Below are 24,985 nucleotides of genomic sequence, written 5' to 3'. Positions count from 1 at the left end.
GAAATCTAGAGTTATTTTATGGTCGTAAATACTATTTCAAGAAAAACAAACATTTATTTTAAAACAAATTGTCCTTAATATTGTACAAATTGCGTATCCTAAAGTTGCATAATGTTTCTTTCTTGATTGATATTTTTTAAGTATAGAAATTAAACAGAATTTTTTCCAACAAATCTAAAATATAATGTTACAAATTTTATTCGAAAATAGAAAATTAAAACTGCACACAAAGAAAAATACTTTTAGGCAAAAGAAATTCCTTTTTAATGTAAATTGTTTTCTGCAGGTGAAAATAATAGTTGTGATACTATACATATGGCAATGCATTACGAGATATTTTCAACGAAACTTCTTGTGGGGGAAATTCCATGGGGTAGGGTATTTGAGATTCAGCCCTGCCGAACTTTTTGCCATGATTACTTGTTTTATACCTGATATTGTCAATTAATTCATATTTTATAAATTATTTAATATGTTGTTCTTTTTTGATAGGAAAAACAAATCGATTAATATGTCTATCATTTTATAATAATAACAATAATCGTATACATAACAAGCTATTTAACTTGAATGATAAGAATTGCTTGCTTTTATGCCAAGTAGCTCTTGAAATGTTTTTAACACAAAGACAAATGATTTGCAATGATTTTTTTGAAAGCAAGTTATTGATATTAAAGAATGAAAAATCAAATTTATTTTCGTGGTTATTTTTTAAATTCATTGTTTTGATTATATATTTTTTTAATTAATTGTAATATTTCGTTAAAATATTTTAATAATTTTTAATTATAGTTTATTTATAATAAATTATCTTTAATTTATATATTATGTAATTTAATTTTTTTCATTAATTATAATGCCAAGTAGCTCTTAACATTTTACAACACAAAGAAAAATGATTTGAAATTATTATTTTTAAAGCAATATATTTATATTAAAAATTTTAAAAATCAATATTATTTTCGTGGTTATTTTTATACCCTCCACCATAGGATGGGGGTATATTAACTTTGTCATTCCGTTTGTAACACATCGAAATATTGTTCTAAGTATAAATATTCTGGGTCGTGGTGAAATTCTGAGTCGATCTAAGCATGTCTAAGCATGCCCGTCTGTCTGTTGAAATCACGCTAACTTCCGAACGAAACAAGCTAACGACTTGAAACTTGGCATAAGTAATTGTTATTGATGTAGGTCGAATGGTATTGCAAATGGGCCATATTGAACCACTTTTACGTATAGCCCCCATATAAACCGACCCCCAGATTTGGTTTGCGGAGCCTCTTAGAGAAGCATATTTCATCCGATCCGGCTGAAATTTGGTTCATAGTGTTGGTATATGGTCTTTAACAACCATGCAAAAATTGGTCCATATTGGTCCATAATTATGTATAGCCCCCATATAATCCCATCCCCAAATTTGGTTTGCAGACCCTCTAAGAGAAGCAAATTTCATCCGATCCGGCTGCATTTTGGTACATGGTGTTGGTATATGGTCTCTACCAACCATGCAAAAACTGGTCCATATCGGTCCATAATTATATATAGCCCCCATATAAACCGATCGCCAGATTCGGCCACCGGAGCCTCTTGGAGGAGCACAATTCATCCGATACGGTTGAAATTTGGTACGTGGAGTTTGTATATGGTCTCTAACAACCATGCAAAAATTGGTCCCTATAGCCCCATATAAACCGACCCCCAGATTTGGTTCGCGGAGTCTCTTAGAGAAGCAAATTTCATCCAATCCGGTTGAAATTTGGTACATGGTGTTAGTACATAGTCTCTAACAACCAAAAAAGCAAAAATTGGTCCATATCGGTCCATAGTTATATATAGCCCCTATATAAACCGATTACCAGATTTGACCACCGGAGCCTCTTGCCGGAGCAAAATTCGTCCGATCCAGTTGAAATTTGGTACGTGGTGTTAGTATATAGTCTCTAACAATCATGCAAAAATTGGATCATATCGGTCCATAATTATATATAGACCCCATATAAACCGATCCCCAGATTTGAGACCGGAGCTTCTTGGAGGAGCAAAATTGATCCGATCTGGTTTAATTTTTTTACGTGGTGTTAGTATATGGTATCTAACAACCAAAAAAGCAAAAATTGGTCCATATCGGTCCATAATTATATATAGCCCCTATATAAACCGATTACCAGATTTGACCACCGGAGCCTCCTGGAGGAGCAAAATTCATCCGATCCGGTTGAAATTTGGTACGTGGTGTTAATATATGGTCTCTAACAACCGTGCAAAAATTGGTCCATATCGGTCCATAATTATATATAGCCCCCATGTAAATCGATTCCCAGATTTGACCACCGGAGCTCTTGCAGGAGCAAAATTCGTCCGATCCAGTTGAAATTTGGTACGTGGTATTAATATATGGTCTCTAACAACCGTGCAAAAATTGGTCCATATCGGTCCATAATTATATATAGCCCTCATGTAAATCGATCCCCAGATTTGACCTCCGAAGCATCTTGGAGCAGCAAAATTCATCCGAGCCGGTTGAATTTTGGTACGTGGTGTTAATATATTGTCTCTAACAACCGTGCAAAAATTGGTCCATATCGGTCCATAATTATATATAGCCCCCATGTAAATCGATTCCCAGATTTGAACTCCGGAACCCCTTGGAGGAGCAAAATTCATCCGATCTTGTTGACACTTGGTACGTGGTGTTAGTATATGGCAGCTAACAACCATGACAAAATTGGTCCATATCGGTCCATAATTATATATAGCCCCCATGTAAATCGATTCCCAGATTTGAACTCCGGAACCCCTTGGAGGAGCAACATTCATCCGATCTTGTTGACACTTGGTACGTGGTGTTAGTATATGGCCTCTAAAAACCATGCAAAAATTGGTCCATATCGGTCCATAATTATATATAGCCCCCATATAAATCGCTCCACAGATCCCCCTTGGAGGAGCAAACTTCATCCGATTCGGTTGAAATTTGGTACATTGCACTTGTATATGGCCGCTAACAACCATGCCAAAATTGGTCCATATCGCCAAACATAATCTACCAACATTTTATTTCTACACAAAATTTTGTAAAGATTTTATTTCCATAGAAAATTTTGTCAAAATTTTATTTCTATAGAAAATTTTGTCCAAATTTAATTTCTATAGAAAATTTTGTAAAAATTTTATTTCTATAGAACATTTTGTGAACATTTTATTTCTTTGGAAAATTTTGTCAAAATTTTATTTCTATAGAAAATTTTGTAAAAATTTTATTTCTATAGAAAATTTTGTCAAAATTTTATTTCTATAGAAAATTGTGTCAAAATTTTATTTCTATATAAAATTTTGTCAACATTTTATTTCTACACAAAATTTGATCAAGATTTTATTTCTATAGAAAATTTTGTCAAAACTTTATTTCTAATTTTGTCAAAATTTTATTTCTATAGAAAATTTTGTCAAAATTTTATTTCTATAGAAAATTTTGTCAAAATTTTATTTCTATAGAAAATTTTGTCAAAATTTTATTTCTAAAGAAAATTTTGTCAAATTTTTTTTTCTATAGAAAATTTTGTTAAAATTTTATTTTTATAGAAAATTTTGTCAAAATTTTATTTCTATAGAAAATTTTGTCAACCTGAGTTATGTACGTATATAATCAGCTTTTTTTGTTTAATATATACCCCGTGTTAAGACTGTGTTAAGAAGTTTTTTTGGCAAGTGTTACCGCAACCCAAGTAATTCGAATGTGGATGACAGTCCAGTTTCTACGCAATCCCCCAGCAAAAAAATTTAGAAGTACTTCTAAGGGCAAAACTTTAAAAGCTCTTCCAAAATTTCCTCCCAAAGATGTTCTTTATTTAAACTACTCAGGAAGTTCTTTTAATTAAATTTTTTATAGCTCGCTTTTTACATAATTTTTAATGGTAATTTTAATAATTTTTGTTTTAAATAGGTTAAAAACAGAGTAAGGATTAATAAAATAATTGAAATTTATTAAATTATGTCGAAAAAAATGCTAAATCCAGTCTAGAAAATTTGCGAATTTTTGAAAATATTTGAGGTCAATCGTTTCAGACAAGCCGCAGAATACATTAAAAGTCATAGAAATTTTTAAAAATTATTTGTTTATCAAAATATGACAGAATTTTTTACTTCACATCCAAAACTCTGAATTCGAATCACACCTTAAGAAGTGATGTATGTTCAGTGCAACGGATGTTGAAATGGTGGACATCCGTCCTATGACAAGCCCATGTTCGCTTCTGTGCCAATTATGTACCACTTCCGGATCCAAAAAGAACATTTTCACTACTTTTTTGGCGACGCTTTTTTTGCTGGGCCATGGTGTGGTGGAGGGTACATAAGATTCGGCCTGGCCGAACTTACGGCCGTATATACTTGTTTAAATATATTAGTTATTTATATATTTTTGTATATATATTTTTTAAAATAATTGTAATATTCTTTTAAAATATTTTAATTTATTTTTGTTTAATTTTTAGTTAATAATAACATTTAATTTAGTTTTTTTTATTATTTTTTTAATCTTTATATTTTTTGTTTTAGTGTATTAAAATTAATTATAATGACAAGTAGCTCTTGAAATTTTTTAACTCAAAGAATAAATGATTTGCAGTGATTTTTTTTGAAAGCACGGTGTTGATAAAAAAATCAAATTTATTTTCGAGGTCATTTTTTTTAATTTTAATTTTTTATTTATATTTTTATATATTTTTAATTTATTATATATATTATATTTTTTATATTACGAATGATTACGCACAAAAAAAATTTTAGGCAGAGCTGAAGGATCAATTTTTCGCCAATATTGCTGAAATGTTACTGCTAAATCTATAAAAATCTTAACAAAAACGATCTTTTAAATTATTTAAAATATTAAATAAATTAATTAAATTAATATTAATTATGATATTTAAAAAAGATATAATTAATTAAAAACAAGTATATACGGCCGTAAGTTCGGCCAGGCCGAAGCTTATGTACCCTCCATCATGGATTGCGTAGAAACTTCTTCTAAACACTGCCATCCAGAATCGAATTACTTAAGTTGCGGTAACGCTTGCCGATGGCAAGGTATCTTAAAACCTCTTAACACCATCTTCTAAATTGATGTAAGTCCATACGTGGTATATATTAAATCAAAAAGATCGATCCAATACGTATATAATTCAGTTTGACAAAGTAGACATAAAATTTTGACAAAATTTTCTACAGAAATAAAATTTTCACAAAATTTTCTATAGAAATAAAAATTTTGACAAAATTTTCTATAGAAATAAAATTTTGACAAAATTTTCTACAGAAATAAAATTTTAACAAAATTTTCTATAGAAATAAACTTTTGACAAAATTTTCTATAGAAATAAAATCTTGGTAGGTTATTTTTGGCTCCAGTGGCAACCATGATTATGAACCGAATAAAATTTGAACAAAATCTTCAATAGAAATAAAATTTTGACAAAATTTTTTATAGAAATAAAATTTTGACAAAATTTTCTATAGAAATAAAATTTTGACAATAATGAAAATTTTATTATGAACCGAATAAAATTTTAACAAAACTTTCTCTAGAAATAAAATTTTGACAAAATTTTCTCTAGAAATAAAATTTTGGTAGATTATTTTTGGCTCTAGTGGCAACCATGATTATGAACCGATATGGACCAATTTTTATGTGATTGGACCACTTTTGGTATGGTTGTTAGCGACCATATACTAACACCACGTTCCTAATTTGAACCGGATCGGATGAATTTTGCTCCTCCAAGAGGCTCCGGATGTCAAATCTGGAGAACGTTTTATATGGGGGCTATATATAATTATGGACCGATATGGACCAATTCTGCCACGGTTGTTAAAGATCATATAGTAACACCATGTTCCAAATTACAACCGGATTGGATGAAATTTGCTTCTCTTGGAGACTTCGCAAGCCAAATCTGGGGATCGGTTTATATGGGGGCTATATATAATTATGAACCGATGTGGACCAATTTTTGCATGGTTGTTGGAGACCATATACCAATATCATGTACCAAATTTCAGGCGCATCGGATGAAATTTGCTTCTCTTTGAGGCTCCGCAACCCAAATCTGGGGATCGGTTTATATGGGCGCTATATATAATTATGGACCGATGTGAACCAATTTTTGCACGGTTGTTAGAGACCATATACCACTACCATGTACCAAATTTCAGCCGGATCGGATGCAATTTGCTTCTCTTTGAGGCTTCGCAAGCCAAATCTGGAGATCGGTTTATATGGGGTCTATATATAATTATGGACCGATGTGGACCAATTTTTGCATGGTTGTTAGAGACCATATACCAACATCATGTACCAAATTTCAGCCGGATCGGATGAAATTTGCTTCTCTTTGAGGCTCCGCAAGCCAAATCCGGGGATCGGTTTATATGGGGGCTATATATAATTATGAACCGATGTGGACCAATTTTTGCATGGTTGTTAGAGACCATATACCAAATTTCAGCCGGATCGGATGAAATATGCTTCTGTTAGAGGCTCCACAATCCAAATCTGAGGGTCCCTTTATATGGGGGCTATACGTAAAAGTGGACCGATGTGGCCCATTTTCAATACCATCCGACCTACATCGATAACAACTACTTGTGCCAAGTCTCAAGTCGATAGCTTGTTTCGTTCGGAAGTTAGCGTGATTTCAACAGACGGACGGACGAACGGACGGACGGACGGACATGCTTAGATCGACTCAGAATTTCACCACGACCCAGAATATATATACTTTATGGGGTCTTGGAGCAATATTTCGATGTGTTACAAACGGAATGACAAAGTTAATATACCCCCATCCTATGATGGAGGGTATAAAAATAAAATAAAAAACAAAAAACATATAAAGATTAAAAAAATAATTAAAAATTAATTACATTAAGCATTAAAATTCATAGAACTATTTTAAAAGAATACTACAAATAATTTAAGTAATATTCTTTTAAAATAGTTCTATGAATTTTAATGTTTGATGTTTAATTAATTCTTAATTATTTTTTTAATCTTTATAATTTTTTATTTTATTTTTTTAAATTAATTATATCTTTTTTTAAATATCATAATTAATTTTAATTTAATTAATTTGTTTAATATTATAAGTAATTTAAAAGATCGTTTTTATTAAGATTTTTTTTAAGATTTAGCAGTAACATTTCAGCAATATTGGCGATAAATTGATCCTTCAGCTCTGCCTAAGATTTTTCTTGTGCGTAATCATCTGATGGAAATTATTATCACTTGACGTGCCCTTAATTGCATTTCAGCAATATTTGTTAAAATCGTCATTCTGCATTGTCCATGTCCGCAAAGAATTTTCTTTCAATTGATGAGCAATTCAATTCGTTGGGGGTTATTTTTAAATGTACGCGCCATAAATTCATAAGATACGCATTTCATATCGCCTATATTCGTGTTATATATGCTGAAAACCATGGACAAAAATAATTATGGTTGTTGCATTGATTTCGATGCTATCATGACATGGTGGTGACACTGTGTGGACGGTGATGGTTAGTCAATCAAATGGCATTATTCCAATTCCATTTCACTTGAAGTGTCCATGAAGTCCATGGTTCTCTACGTAGGCCATCAATCAATATGAATTTTGTTTTACTTTCAGTTTTTTTTTTAATTTTTCACTTTCGATTTTCTTTCGATGTGGTTTTTGTTTTGTTCTATAGCAAAATACAATGCAACTCTCCTTGTAGTATGGTAACTTGCAGAATGTTGTTATTGCATTTATAGGATTGTTGATGGAAATGCTACTTGCAGCTAGTAATAAAAACAATAATAATATTATGATAATTGACATTATTAATTGAACTTAGTTTTCATCGATGATATCTTATCAAGATTTCTAGGTCAGTGACTTGTAAACTGAGAAATATTGCCATAGGAATTTACCAGAGATTGTAAAGAGCTCCTTTTACCAATCAATCAAGCTCATCAATTGGCTATGTATGATGAGGATGGTGATTTGTAGCCCTAGCTCTTGGATTTGATACACTTTTGAGCCTTAAAAGGTCTCCTGGAACGAAAGAAGAACTGTACTTTTGAATGATGAACCCAATATTAAAATAAAAAAAAATTTAAAATTAAAATAAATTAAAACAAAACTGAAATGATATGAAAACTTTAATTTACAAAAAAAATATTGCCACTGGATAGATCAAGCTTATCAATTGGAAATATATGGAGGAGATGGTAACAAGTTTTTGATTTCTTTGTTTTATCTTAAAAGATACAATTTAATTTAACTAACTTTATTTAATAGAAAGAAGAAAAATAAAATAAATAAATAAATAAAATTTAAATAAATCAAAACTTTAAATTAATACAATGCATCGAGTTAATTAAATAATTTAATAACTAAATTTTAAATTATATTTAAAAGAAAATAAATTAAATTATACAATTCGATTTAACTAAACACAATTTAATTAAAATAAATAAAATTTGCAGATGGCCTCAATGCTTTAGTTTTTATATACATACTAGTTTTTTGAATTTGGTATTAGTTATAAATAAATTACACGGTCATTTAAATGAAACTGAATATAAATGATTAAAAAATACATTTAACTATTTAAATTAATAAATTTTATTAAGTTATATTTAACTAAAATAAATTTTATTGAAATAAAATAATTAAACTGCTATAATTTAAGTTAAGGAAATTTAATTAAAAAATAATTAAATTAGATTTATATAAATAATATTAAATTATACAAAAAATCCATTCAGTTTGCTATAATTTAATTTAATGAAATTTAATTAAAACTTAATTAAATTAGATTTATATAAATAATATTAAATTATACAAAAAATCCGTTCAGTTTCAAATTAATTTCTTGATAGATAATTCTACAAATGTTATTTTATAATCTAGAACAAACTCCAAGTTCATACCCTATTCTATAAATTTCGGCGAAATTACCTAATGCCATTGTCATTGCTAAGATCCATAAAGCCGTCCAAGAGCTTTGAAATGCTTACACCGTGTTGTTTGTTACCTCCAAAACAAATATTTGAATATTGACCCGTCGACGGCCACATTGTATAAATTATCTCTAATGATTCGATTCTATTGACGAAACATTGTCGAATGTTTATCTAATCGATAATAGATGGCGACAACTGATTATTTAAGGCACTTAAGGCAATTATGTGCGTGTAAATATGGTACAATAAAACGCATGTCTCTATTTTATGTCTATATTTTACTGGCCGATAATGATATTTTTTGTTTACCCAAATGTAGCAATTAAAGAGAATATTTGCAAATAATAATAAGCACCCTACTCGTTTGCTATTTGTCTTTCATTAGAGATACAGGGAGCCTAAAGTAATGTTTGTTTTATTTATAAATTTGCAATTTAAATTACAAAACAAAAATAAAACTGTACTGAATGATATGGTCCAGAGTTTAGATATTATTTTGAAATGCTGCTAAGTACTCAGGGGAGATAAACATGACAGGCGACTTAGAAAAATTTTATGGTTCAGAAAGTTTATTTCAGACGAGAGTGGCCCAAAATTCTGTAATGTACACAACATCAAATTTTTGTTGAAATCCTCACTAATCACGGTTGCCACACGTGCCAAAAATATTATACCAAAATTTAAAGAAAGATTTACCAAAAATCTACCAAAATTAAAAGAATCAAAATTTGATTTTATTTCTATAGAAAATTTTATCAAAATTTTATTTTTATAGAAAATTTTGTCATAATTTTATTTCTAAAGAAAATTTTGTCATCATTTTATTTCGATAGAAAATTTTGTCAAAATTTTATTTCTAACGAAAATTTTGTCAAAATTTTATTGCTATAGAAAATTTTGTTAAAATTTTATTTCTATAGAAAATTTTGTCAACATTTTATTTCAATAGAAAATGTTGTCAAAATGTTATTTCTATAGAAAATTTTGTCAAAATTTTATTTCTATAGAAAATCTTGTCAAAATGTTATTTCTTTAGAAAATGTTGTCAAAATTTTATTTCTATTAAAAAATATTGTCAAAATTTTATTTCTATAGAAAATTTTGTCAAAATTTTTTATCTATAGAAAATTTTGTCAAAATGTTATTTCTATGAAAAATTTTATCAAAATTTTATTTCTGTAGAAAATTTTGTCTAAATTTTATTTTTATAGAAAATTTTGTCAAAACCTTATTTCTATAGAAAATTTTGTAAAAATTTTATTTCTATAGAAAAATTTGACAAAATTTTATATCTATAGAAAATTTTGTCAAAACTTTATTTCTATAGAAAATTTTGTCAAAATTTTATTGATATAGAAAATTTTGTCAAAATTTTATTTTTTTAGACAATTTCGTCAAAATTTTATTTCTATAGAAAATTTTGTCAAAATGATCTCTTTTGGACAATTTTGTCGACATTTTACTTCTATAGAAAATTATGTCAAAATTTTATTTCGATAGAAAATTTTGTCAACATTTTATTTCTATAGAAAATTTTGTCAAAATTTTATTTCTATAGAATATTTTATCAAAATTTTATTCCTATAGAAAATTTTGTCAAAATTTTATTTCTATAGAAAATTTTGTCAAAATTTTATTTCTATAGAAAATTTTGTAAAAATTTTATTTCTATCAAAAATATTGTCAACATTTTATTTCTATAGAATTTCTCAAAATTTTATTTCTATAGAAAATTTGGTCAAAATTGTATTTCTATAGAAAATGTTGTCAAAATTTTATTTCTATAAAAAATTTTGTCAAAATTTCATTTCTATAGAAAATGTTGTCAACATTTTATTCCTATAGAAAATTTTGTCAAAATTTCACTTCTATAGAAAAATTTGTCAAAATTTTATCTATATAGAAAATTTTGTCAATATTTTATGTCTATAGAAAATTTTGTCAACATCTTATTTCTATAGAAAATTTTATTAAAAGTTTATTTCTATAGAAAATTTTCTCAAAATTTTATTTCTATAGAAAATTTTGTCAAAATTTTATTTCTACAGAAAATTTTGTCAAAATTTTATTTCTATAGAACGTTTCGTCAAAATTTTAGTTCGATAGAAAATTTTGTCAAAATTTTATTGCTAACGAAAATTTTGTCAAAATTTTATTTCAATAGAAAATTTTGTTAAAATTTTATTTTTATAGAAAATTTTGTCAACATTTTATTTATATAGACAATTTTGTCAAAATTTTATTTCAATAGAAAATGTTGTCAAAATGTTATTTCTATAGAAAATTTTGTCGAAATTTTATTTCTATAGAAAATCTTGTCAAAATGTTATTTCTGTAGAAAATTTTGTCAAAATTTCATTTCTATGGAAAATTTTGTCAAAATAGTATTTCTATAGAGAATTTTTTCAAAATTTTGTTTCTAAAGAAAATTTTCTCAAAATTTTATTTCTATAGAAAATTTTGTCTAAATTTTATTTTTATAGAAAATTTTGTCAAAACCTTATTTCTATAGAAAATTTTGTAAAGATTTTATTTCTATAGAAAAATTTGACAAAATTTTATTTCTATAGAAAGTTTTGTCAAAACTTTATTTCTATAGAAAATTTTGTCAAAATTTTATTTCCATAGAAAATATTGTGAAAATTTTATTTCTATAGAATTTCTCCAAATTTTATTTATATAGGAAATTTTGTTAAAATTTTATTTTTAAAGAACATTTGGTTAAAAATTTTATTTCTACGAAAATTTTGTCAAAATTTTATTTTAAATAGAAAATTTTGTCAAAATTGTATTTCTATAGACAATTTTGTCAAAATTTTATTTCTATAGAAAATTTTGTTTAAATTTTATTTCTATAGAAATTTTGTCAAACATTTTCTTTATTATTAAAAAGTTTACAAAAATAACTGAAAATTTTGTCAAAATTTTATTTTTATAGACGATTTTCTCAAAATTGTATTTCTATAGAAAATTTTGTCAAAATTTTATATCTATAGACAATATTGTCAAAATTTTATTTCTATAGAAAATTTTCTCAAAATTTTATTTCTATAGAAAATTTTGTCAAAATATTATTTCTATAGAAAATTCTGCCAACATTTTATTTTTAATGAAAATTTGTGTCAAACTTTTTTTATTGAAAAATTGGTCAAAATTGTATTTCTATAGAAAATTGATGTTTGAAGAGGTATATTTTGCAAAATCTACCAAAATATCAAGAATTCAACCAATATACCAATCAGTGGAAAATCTACCATTTTTGGTAGAATTCTACCAACTGTGGCAACCGTGTCACTAACTCATCCATGAATCCCTTAGAAGGGCACAGCGAACTGTGATTTATTCAGACAGTTCCCAGCATATAAATTTTCTACTTTAAACTATCTGTCTCTATGTATTCTATATTAACCTTGAAATCTTATGTGATTACGATTAATTCCATATGCGTATTAACTCCCACAAATGTCTGGAATGTGTCTACCTTCTATTCACTAACAATTTTTTATGATTGTTAACACTCATGTTTTCTTTTGCCTACTTCTGGCACAATTTATCGGATTGTGTTAATTGCATATAAATACCCTCCGGTTTATAGTGGGGATTTTAACATTTATGTATAAATTTCTTATGCAAATTACTCAATTAACATTCCTACTGGATATTCGCGTATTTATTTGATTTTATTCTTTAGAAAAACACAAACACATAAAAGGTGATAATTTACGCATTTAAGTTGGATTAATTGAGTCTGATCCAAAGTAGGGTAGAAAGCAAATAAAATAATTGATTATTGACATGAGTATTTCATCAACTACTGTGAACATTTCCTTATTGATGGCAAATGACAAGTGAAATGTATCTATTAAATATTTTTAGAAAATGAGTAAAAACTGTGCTTAGGTTGGTCCGGTAGAAACTTGCATAAACTCTTCTATTGGTTATAATAAGCAGAGATTTTTTTGCTGAAATTATATTATGAAAAAGTTACAATGTTTTCTAGGTTGGAAAATGGAATTACCAATATTACTTTCATCTCTGGTAAATATTATTTAACTTCCAATTTGTAGTTTTTTGAATTTTTAGTAAAAATTTGATTTTTAATTTTGACTGCAGATTATTAAGAAGTACAAAAAATTTTCCGGAAAACCATATTTTTAAAATAGCGTTATAATGTATTAAATACAGCAAACTTAATTTCATAGAATTCGGAGAAAATTTTCTTCTGCTTGTATCTTAAAAGATACAGTGCGCATTTAAGGGTTAAAAGACAATTATTCTTTTAACATTTGGAAAATTTGGTCAAAATTTTAATTCTATAGAAAATATTGTTAATGTTTTATTTCCATAAAAAAATTTGTATACATTTTATTTCTATAGAAAATTTTGTCAAAATTTTATTTCTATAGAAAATGTTGTTAAAATTTGTCAAAATTTTATTTCTATAGAAAATTTTGTCAAAATTTTATTTCTATAGAAAATTTTGTCAAAATTTTATTTCTATAGAGAATTTTGACAAAATTTTAATTTTATAAAGAATTTTGTCAAAATTTTATTTCTATAGAAAATTTTGTCAAAATTTTAATTCTATAGAGAATTTTGTCAAAATTTTATTTCTATAGAAAAATTTGTCACAATTTTATTTGTATAGAAAATTTTGTCAAAATTCTATTTCAATTTTTTTTATTTATAGAAAATTTTGTCAAAATTTTATTTCTATAGAGAATTTTGCCAAAATTTTAATTTCATAGAAAATTTTCTCAAAATTCTATTTCTATAGATAGTTTTTTCAAAATTTTAATTATGTAGAAAATTTTCTCAAAATTCTATTTCTATAGAAAATTTTGTCAACATTTTATTTCTATAGAAAATTTTGTCAAAATTTTATTTCTATAGAAAATTTTGTCAACATTTTTTTATAGAAAATTTTCTCAGAGATTTATTTCTATTTGTCAAAATTTTATTTCTATAGAAAATTTTGTCAAAATTTTATTAGAACAATATAGGTTATCATTTCTAAAAAGTGGCACAAAAGGTGTCATTCATAGAAAAGTGCGGTGGATTATCCCACCTCAGTAAGACCAGTGACATTTCTGAGGGTTTCAAAGCTTCTCTAAGTAGTTTCACTGCAATGTGGAATGCCGTTCGGACTCGGCTATAAAAAGGAGGTCCCTTGTCATTGAGCTCAACATGGAATCGGGCAGCACTCAGTGATAAGAGAGAAGTTCACCAATGTGGTATCACAATGGACTGAATAGTCTAAGTGAGCCTGATACATCTGGCTGCCACCTAACCTAACCTATATTGCACCGATAACATCCGTAATCTTATTTTGGTTTGATAGTAAAAGTGGCATAAAAATGAAAAATTGGTTGCACGAAAGTATCATTGCTTGAAAAAAGTGGCATATATGCCATTAAAGTTGCACAACGGTACAATTGCTGGATATATTCAATCACTCAGAATTTAATGAACTCTGAGTGATTGAGTATGTGCCTTCAGAATTTTCTTAGATAATTCTGAAGGGTACTTCACACTGATGACTTATTGATGGAAATTGTCATCCTTCAAATGTTTGGAGTGTTACAATGTGAAGTACATATGGACAATGATATTTCTGTCCCATTGAATAACGTCTCCTGATTGCTGACCTAAATTACTTTAATCAATTATTTAAAATTTATTGATGCAATAAAATTGTTCATAGGCCGAAGAAACCGGAGCCGTTAAATATTTGAACAATGTGTGAAATGAAGAGGTTAACGTCACATTGGAATTGCATTTGACTCCACCAAATATTGACGTACGTACACGCATCAAGAATCAAGAATTACTGGTAATACCGCATTAGCTAGCGTACTTACGGTCTCTCATATTTGTTCTACAATGGTTGCCCATGTGTCTGGCGGTTTGGTACCACGGTTGCCACAGTTGGTAGAATTCTACCAAAAATGATAGATTTTTTATTGTTTGGTAGATTGGAGTAAATTTTCTATAGAGATAAAATTTTTCAAATTTTCTATGGAAATAAAATTTTTACAAAATTTTCTATAGAAATAAAATTTTGAGAAAATGTTCTCTAGGAATAAAATTTTGACAAAATTTTCCATAGATATACAATTTTGACAAAATTTTCCATAGATATAAAATTTTGACAAAATTTTCTATAGATATAAAATTTTGACAAAATTTTCTATAGAAATAAAATTTTGACAAAATTTTCTATAGAAATAAAATTTTAAAAAAATTTAAATGGAAATAAAATTTTGACAAAATTTTTTATAGATATACAATTTTGACCACATTTTCTATAGAAATAAAATTTTGACAATATTTTCTATAGAAATAAAATTTTGAGAAAATTTTCTATAGAAATAAAATTTTGTGAAAATTTTCTATAGAAATAAAATTTTGACAATATTTTCTATAGAAATAAAATTTTATGAAAATTTTCTATAGAAATAAAATTTTGACAAAATTTTCTATAGAAATAAAGTATTGACAAAATTTTCTATAGAAAAAAATAAAATTTTGAAAAAATTGTCTACAGAAATGAACTTTTTTAGAAATAAAATTTTGACAAAATTTACTATAGAAATAAAGTGTTGACAAAATTTTCTATAGAAATAAAATTTTGACAAAATTTTTTATAGATATACAATTTTGACCACATTTTCTATAGAAATAAAATTTTGACAATATTTTCTATAGAAATAAAATTTTAAGAAAATTTTCTATAGAAATAAAATTTTGACAAAATTTTCTATAGAAATAAAGTATTGACAAAATTGTCTATAGAAATAAAGTTTTGAAAAAATTGTCTACAGAAATGAACTTTTTTAGAAATAAAATTTTGACAAAATTTACTGTAGAAATAAAGCTTTGACAAAATTTTCTATAGAAATAAAATTTTGAAAAAATTGTCTACAGAAATGAAATTTTTTAAAAATAAAATGTTGACAAAATTTTCTACAGAAATGAAATTTTTTTAAAAATAAAATTATGACAAATTTTTATATAAAAATAATATTTTGACAAAATTATCCATACAAATAAAATTTTTACAAAATTTTCTATAGAAATAAGTGTTGACAAAATTTTCTAAAGAAATAAAATTTTGGCAAAATTTTCTATAACAATAAAATTTTGACAAGATTTTCCATAGAAATAACATTTTGAAAAAATGTTCTATAGACATAGAATTTTGGGAAAATTTTCTATAGTAATAAAATTTTGAGAAAATTTTGTATTGGTATAAAATTTTGACAAAACTTTCTATTGATATAAAATTTTTAACAAATTTATTGACAAAATTTTCTATAGAAATAATATTTTGAAAAGATTTTCTATAGAAATAAAGTTTTGACAAAAATTTTCTATAGAAATAAGTGTTGACAAAATTTTCTAAAGAAATAAAATTTTGACAAAATTTTCTATAACAATAAAATTTTGACAAGATTTTCCATAGAAATAAAATTTTGAAAAAATGTTCTATAGACATAAAATTTTGACCAAATTTTGTATAGAAATGAAATTTTGAGAAAATTTTCTATAGAAATCAAATGTTGAGAAAATTTTCTATAGAAATAAAATTTGGAGAAAAGTTTCTATAGGCATAAAATTTTGACAAAATTTTCTATAGATATAAAATTTTGACAAAATTTTCTAAAGAAATAAAATTTTGAAAAAAATTTTAAATAGAAATAAAATTTTGACAAACTTTTCTATAGATATACAATTTTGACCACATTTTCTATAGAAATAAAATTTTGACAAACTTTTCTATAAAAATAAAAATTTGAGAAAATTTTCTATAGACATACAATTTTGAGAACATTTTCTATAGAAATAAAATTTTGATAAAATTTTCTATAGAAATAAAATTATGAAAAAATTTGCTATAGAAATAAAATTTTGACAACATTTTCTATAGAAATAAAATTTTGACAACAATTTCTATAGAAATAAAATTTTGAAAAAATTGTCTACAGAAATGAAATTTTTTAGAAATAAAATTTTGACAAAATTTTCTATAGAAATAATATTTTGAAAAGATTTTCTATAGAAATAAAGTTTTGACAAAACTTTCTATTGAATTTTTTAAAGTTTTGAAAAAAATTTCTATTGATATAAAATATTGAGAAAATTTTCTATAGAAATAAAATATTGAGAAAATTTTCTGTAGAAATAAAATTTTGAGAAAATTTTATATAAAAATAAATTTTTGACAAAATTTTCTATAAAAATAAATTTTTGACAAAATTTTCTATAAAAATAAAATTTTGACAAAATTTTCTATAGAAATAAAATATTTTACATAATTTTATATAAAAATAAAATTTTGACAAAGTTTTCTTTAAAAAAAATGTTGACACAATTTTCTATAAAAATAAATGTTGGCATAATTTTCTATAAAAATAAAATTTTGACAAAATTTTCTATAAAAATAAAATTTTAACCGTGTTTTCTATAAAAAGAAAATTTTGACAAAATTTTCCGTAGAAATAAAATTTTGACCAAATTTTCCATAGAAATAAATTTTTGACAAAATTTTCCATAGAAATAAAATTTTGAAAAAAATTTAAATAGAAATAAAATTTTGAAAAAATTTTCTATAAAAATAAATGTTTGACAAAATTTTCTATTAAAATAAAATTTTTACAAAATTTTCCACAGAAATTAGTTTGTTTTAGAAATAAAATTTTGACAAAATTTTCTATTGAATTTTTTAAAGTTTTGACAAAATTTTCTATTGATATAAAATTTTAGAAATTTTTTGTTTGGTAGTTTTTGGTAAAATTTTCTCTTAATTTCGGTAGATTATTTCTGATTCGAGTGGCAACCGTGTTTGGTACAGGAAATCTCTGTGGTTATTGGTGTTGTTTGTGTAACTCACAAGATACAAAAATTGCTATTCTTGCACCAGACATGGGGGGTTATTGGTGGTTGCATTTATGCGTTGCATAGCAATCCAAAGACTCACAGTTTCCAACGTGATCTTAAGATGTGAGGAAGTCTATAGAATTTGTCAGACGGAAAACAGAACAGAAGATAAATTTTTCATTAAAGTGTAGTGCAAGAGTTTTATTTGTTGCATTGACAAACTCCAAGTTTACGGTTCTAATTCTGGAAATAAAAAAAAATCCGGTTTTGTGTGTTTGTGTTTCTTTCTATTGAAACTAAAGAAGAAAAATGACAGCTGAAGATTCGTTTCGAAGGTGTGGAGTTTTTTTTTTGTTTTTTTTTCGTTGTGTGTTTATTGTTGTGACTTTCAAGTTTATGGGGAATTTATTGTGTGATTATTACTAAATAATGTTTTTTTTTTTTTTAGAAAATATTGATTAAGAGATGTAGCGATATAGAAAAATTTTGTAAAATGTAATTAAATGAAAAATATCAACCAAAGCGATAAAAAATTTATTTCATTGTTTAACAAATGTTTTTGGTGGAAATTTTGTAGAAATAGATAAATTTAAATAAATTTTGCTTAATAATAATTAAAAAAAAATAAAAATTAAATTTAAGTAATTTATTAACCTCGTAAAGCTGTCTTTGGTTTTATGGATACATTTAAATAAAAAAAAAACTACTGAAGTATGAATAAAATATGGTACAATCATTTACAAAAACTACAAAAATGTGTCACTCTTTTCCTTAAGGAAAAAAATTAAATAATTGTATTTATGTTGAGTAGTCAAAAAAGCCTTTTTGTTGATGGTGCTCTTGGAATAACTATTTTCCCTGAAGAAAAGTATGAAGTATTTGATAGCCTAATAAATCATTTCGTATTTTGTGTATATTTAGATGACGATTAAAAATTTATTTTTTATTTTTTTTTAAGAAAAAATTTCGACGCTAATATGTGAAAACAAAATATTTATTTATAACTTAAATTATTACAATTATAAATTATAATAAATTTATTTATACGGACGGACGTTTGCAACTAGAAGCTATCGTGAATTGTTTTATTAACCTCCCAAAGCTGCCTTTGGGCTATATGGGATAATAAAACTGAGTCCAAATAAATGGACTAAAAGATGGCACACTCATTATAAAAACGTGAAACACTTCTCCATAAAGAAACCAGGAATGTCTCAAGTCGGAACTGCCGACTATATGAAATACAGAAAACCGCTTAACCAATGGACAAAAACCGGTTTTAGCAATTTTCCGAAAATACTATTTTATTCACTATCCGGTTTCGGTTTGTGTAATTGAATCCGATTAACCGGTGTCCGATTTTGACACTCTAATGCATAGTAAGAATGGCAAATTATATTCCTTGTGCCAAGTTTCACGTAAATCGGAGTAAAATTTTGGCCTCTGTGGTCGTATGAGTGTATATCGAGCGAAAGATACATGTGTGAGGTATTTATAAATCTGAACCATTTTCAACCAACATTGACATGCATAGCTAGAATATTAATTATACTCCCTGTGCAAAATTTCACGTAAATCGGAGTATATCTAAATATATATCTATATCTGAAAATATATCTAAATCTGAACCGAATTTGACACACTTTGCGACACTATCAATTGTACTCCTTGTGCAAAATTTTTAGCAAATTAGGGTAAAACTCGTACCATAAATAATCTACCAAATTTTGACAAAAACAAAAAAAAAAAATATCACAAATCTAGCAAATTTAAAAAATCTTATTTATTTAGATTTCGATCAATTTTTTGTAATTAGAATGAAAAAATATCTTTTCTTTGAGTTTATGAATGATCCCTCCTATTAGCGACAATTTTGGGGATATAAATATCCCTTGAGTTGTATAAAATGTTGTTAAAATTTTATTTCTATAAAAAAAATCTGCCAAGATTGATTTCTATAGAAAATTTGGTCAAAATTTTATTTCTATAAAACATATTGTCAATATATTATTTCTATAGACAATTTTGTCAAAATTTTATTTCTATAGAAAATTTTGTCAAAATTTTATTTCTATTGTCTAAATATTATTTCTATAGAAAATTTTTTCAAAATTCTATTTCGATAGAACATTTTGTCAAAACCTTATTTCTATAGAACATTTCGCCAATTTTTTTTTATAAACAATTTTTCTATGGAAAATTTTGTCAAAATTTTATTTTTATAGCAAATTTTGTAAAAATTGTATTTATATAGAAAATTTTGTAAAAATTCTATTTCTATAGAAGAATTTGTCAAAATTTTATTTCTATAGAAAATTTTGTCAAAAGCTTATTGCTAAAGAAAATTTTGTCAAAATTCTAATTCTATAGAAAATTTTTTCAAAATTTTATTTATATAGAAAATTTTGTCAAAATTTTATTTCTATAGGACATTTTGTCAGAATTTTATTTGTAAAGAAAATTTTGCTAAAATTCAATTTTTATAAAAAAATTTTGTCAAAATTTTATTTCTATAGAAAATTTTTTCAAAATTTTATTTCGATAGAAAATTTTGTCAAAACCTTATTTCTATAGAACATATCGCCAACATTTTATTTCTATAAACAATTTTTCTATAGAAAATTTTGTCAAAATTTTATTTATATAGAAAATTTTGTAAAAATTCTATTTCTATAGAAGAATTTGTCAAAATTTTATTTCTATAGAAAATTTTGTCAAAAGCTTATTGCTAAAGAAAATTTTGTCAAAATTCTAATTCTATAGAAAATTTTTTCAAAGTTTTATTTATATAGAAAATTTTGTCAAAATTTTATTTTTATAGCAAATTTTGTAAAAATTGTATTTATATAGAAAATTTTGTAAAAATTCTATTTCTATAGAAGAATTTGTCAAAATTTTATTTCTATAGAAAATTTTGTCAAAAGCTTATTGCTAAAGAAAATTTTGTCAAAATTCTAATTCTATAGAAAATTTTTTCAAAATTTTATTTATATTGAAAATTTTATCAAAATTTTATTTCTATAGGACATTTTGTCAGAATTTTGTTTGTAAAGAAAATTTTGCTAAAATTCAATTTTTATAAAAAAATTTTGTCAAAATTTTATTTCTATAGAAAATTTTTTCAAAATTTTATTTCGATAGAAAATTTTGTCAAAACCTTATTTCTATAGAACATATCGCCAACATTTTATTTCTATAAACAATTTTTCTATAGAAAATTTTGTCAAAATTTTATTTATATAGAAAATTTTGTAAAAATTCTATTTCTATAGAAGAATTTGTCAAAATTTTATTTCTATAGAAAATTTTGTCAAAATTTTATTTCTATAGGACATTTGGTCAGAATTTTATTTGTAAAGAAAATTTTGCTAAAATTCTATTTTTATAAAAAAATTTTGTCAAAATTTTATTTCTATAGAAAATTTTTTTAAAATTCTATTTCGATAGAAAATTTTGTCAAAGCCTTATTTCTATAGAACATCTCGCCAAAAATTTATTTCCATAAACAATTTTTCTATAGAAAGTTTTGTGAAAATTTTATTTCTATAGAAAATTTTGTCAAAATTTTATTTATATAGAAAATTTTGTAAAAATTCTATTTCTATAGAAGAATTTGTCAAAAGCTTATTGCTGAAGAAAATTTTGTCAAAATTCTAATTCTATAGAAAATTTTTCCAAAATTTTATTTATATAGAAAATTTTGTCAAAATTTTATTTCTATAGGACATTTTGTCAGAATTTTATTTGTAAAGAAAATTTTGCTAAAATTCTATTTTTATAAAAAAATTTTGTCAAAATTTTATTTGTATAGAAAAAATTTTCAAAATTTTATTTCGATAGAAAATTTTGTCAAAACCATATTTCTATAGAACATTTCGCCAAAATTTTATTTCTATAAAAAAAAATTGCCAAAATTTTGGAAGAATTTGTCAAAATATTATATCTATATAAAATTTTGCCAAAATTTTATTTCAATAGAAGATTTTGTCAAAATTTTATTTCTATAGAATATTTTGTCAAAATTTTATTTATATAGAAAATTTTGTAAAAATACTTTTTCTATAGAAGAATTTGTCAAAATTTTATTTCTGTAGAAAATTTTGTCAAAAGCTTATTGCTAAAGAAAATTTTGTCAAAATACTAATTCTATAGAAAATTTTTTCAAAATTTTATTTGTATAGAAAATTTTGTCAAAATTTTATTTCTATAGGACATTTTGTCAGAATTTTATTTGTATAGAAAATTTTGCTAAAATTCTATTTTTATAAAAAAAATTTGTCAAAATTTTATTTCTATAGAAAATTTTTTCAAAATTCTATTTCGATAGAAAATTTTGTCAAAACCTTATTTCTATAGAACATTTCGCCAAAATTTTATTTCTATAAACAATTTTTCTATAGAAAATTTTGTCAAAATTTTATTTCTATAGAAAATTTGGTCAAAATTTTATTTATATAGAAAATTTTGTAAAAATTCTATTTCTATAGAAGAATTTATCAAAATTTTATTTCTATAGCAAATTTTGTCAAAAGCTTATTGCTAAAGAAAATTTTGTCAAAATTCTAATTCTATAGAAAATTTTTTCAAAATTTTATTTATATAGAAAATTTTGTCAAAATTTTATTTATATAGAAAATTTTGTCAAAATTTTATTTCTATAGGACATTTTGTCAGAATTTTATTTGTATAGAAAATTTAGGTAAAATTCTATTTTTATAAAAAAAATTTGTCAAAATTTTATTTCTATAGAAAATTTTTTCAAAATTCTATTTCGATAGAAAATTTTGTCAAAACCTTATTTCTATAGAACATTTCGCCAAAATTTTATTTCTATAAAAAAATTTTCCAAAATTGTTTTCTATAGAAAAATTTGTCAAAATTTTAAAAGAATTTTTCAAAATTTTATTTCTATAGAAAATTTTGCCGAAATTTTTTTTCTATAGAAAATTTTGCCAAAATTTTATTTCTATAGAAAATGTTGTCAACGTTTTATTTCTATAGAAAATTTTGTCAAAATTTTATTTCTATAAAAAAAAATTGGCCAAAATTGTATATCTATAGAAAAATTTGCCAAAATTTTAGTGTCAAAATTTTATTTGTATAGAAAATTTTGTCAACATTTTATATCTATAGAAAATTTTGTCAAAATTGTATTTCTAATTTTCTATAGAAATAAAATTTTGACAAAATTCTATTTCTATAGAAAAATTTTCAAAATTGTATTTCTATAGAAAATTTTGCCAAAATTTTTTTCTATAGTATAGTGAAATATCTCTTAGTTGGACATTTCTGAACAAATTCAGAAATTATAAATGTATGGAAAGTTATATATCATCACAAAATAACTCTCTTTGAAGTTAATAGTAACCCTCCAATGGTTGGTAAGGTCCCCTTCTTTGTACGATCTTAAATATGATGGCCAATATTTTACCCTTTACGGATCCAAAAAATATTTCACTACCTTTTTTTACGACGTTTTTTTTTGCTGGAATTCAATGCACAATGAGATAAGTCGTACAACTAATCTAAAAATAACATTTACTTTCTATTGATATATTGTTGTCATAATCTCAGGGCCATTATTAATTGCTTTTAATTAAAATATATTTTTAATTATATTAAAATTGTTTAAATAAAAAAAAATGTCTTTCAATTATTCCAATGCCATTTATTAATTTAGTACTTTTTCAATGGTTTTCCTTGCAGTTGCTGTAGCAGTTTACGTGAGAAAATCAAAATGAAAGCTGACACATTGGATAAAATCTGCTGTTTTCTGGCCGAATTACTTGGCACAGCCATGTTGGTCTTCTTGGGCTGTATGGGTTGTGTCAGCACCGAGGACTTCCACAATAATCATTTGCAAATGACTTTGAATTTCGGTTTGGTTGTCATGGTGGTTATTCAATGTTTTGGCTGTGTTTCTGGATCCCATTTAAATCCTACCGTTACTGTGGCTGCCTATATCTATGACATGGTCTCTGCCCCCATGGCCATTATCTATTTTTGTGGTCAAATGTTGGGTGGATTCATTGGCTATGGTTTGCTGAAGGTTGTCCTTCCGGAAAGTTTAATTAATAGCACACCGGCCGGTTTGTGTGTAACGATACCGCATAAGCTGTTGTCACCAACTCAAGGTGTAATGATCGAATTCATAATCACTGCCATTTTGATTTTGGTTTGCTGTGGCGTTTGGGATCCACGTAATGGCAAATTTCATGATTCAGTACCAATACGTTTTGGTTTGGCTATTGCTTGTTTGGCCATTACAGCTGTAAGTTTAACTCAATGAAATAATAACTAAAATTAACTTTTTGATATATTTTCTTCTCCGTCTCTCGTCTAGGGTCCCTTCACTGGTGCCAGTATGAATCCTGCCCGTTCCTTTGGTCCTGCTTTGTGGCACTCCAATTTCACAGCCCATTGGGTCTATTGGGTTGGACCCATGTCTGCCGCTGTTATTGCTGCCTTCGGTTATAAGATTGTGTTCCGTCGTGAGGTTAAAGAAGAACCCATCCATCATAAATTGCGTGCCATGGAAGAAGTTCCCTTGTCATAAACCGCACTTATAACACATCTACTTAAGTCTGTCTGCTTTTTACCTATCAAGTTGGTTAACAAGGAGGACAGTATTGCCATATGATACAATTGTCTTTAGCTATACACGATTTAGGACACATCCTGAAACCAAATATAGAATTTATTTTCTTTTCTAAACTCTTCTTTTTTTATCCAAAGAAAGACGGAGAGAGAGAGAAAAAACCTTAAACTAAATTTATGATAATCTTTTTTTAAGAATTTTCTTATTTTGAGGAAAAAAAAACAGAGAGATACAAAACCACAAATACATCATTTAAATATATGTATATTTATTAAATTTAAGTTTTTCAAAGTGCAATAATACTACTTCTATATTTTATCAAGAGAGAAAACAAGAAAAAATAACATATGTCTAAATTTTTTATATTTTTTGTAATTGCATTTCTTTTTGAGGAATTTTCTTGTTTTTATCAAAAAAAAAAAAACAAAAAAAAAAACAAAATCAATAAATAAATAAAAGAAACTGAGAAAATCTCTTAAATTACAAAAAAAAAGTATTTTTATTATACAATTTGACAA

At 25.1% G+C, this 24,985-nt stretch overlaps 1 protein-coding gene across 4 annotated transcripts in view; it reads left to right on the top strand.

The window, feature by feature from the left end:
• Window positions 1-24,640, top strand: part of LOC142220634 (aquaporin AQPcic-like) — an 81,712-nt gene extending 57,072 nt beyond the window's left edge. For all 4 annotated transcript variants that reach the window (XM_075289870.1, XM_075289872.1, XM_075289871.1 and 1 more), the window contains exons 2-3: window positions 23,576-24,140; window positions 24,213-24,640. In XM_075289870.1, the coding sequence (XP_075145985.1) occupies window positions 23,607-24,140; window positions 24,213-24,425 (747 nt within the window). In that variant the 5' untranslated portion in view covers window positions 23,576-23,606 and the 3' untranslated portion in view covers window positions 24,426-24,640. The remainder of the gene's footprint in view (window positions 1-23,575; window positions 24,141-24,212) is intronic.
• The last annotated feature ends 345 nt before the right edge of the window (window positions 24,641-24,985 follow it).

This window comes from Haematobia irritans, chromosome 1 (genome assembly GCF_050003625.1).
Source record: "Haematobia irritans isolate KBUSLIRL chromosome 1, ASM5000362v1, whole genome shotgun sequence".
NCBI lineage: Eukaryota > Metazoa > Arthropoda > Insecta > Diptera > Muscidae > Haematobia > Haematobia irritans.
Note: the sequence above shows the minus strand (reverse complement) of the source record. Positions and strands in the feature narration are given on the sequence as shown.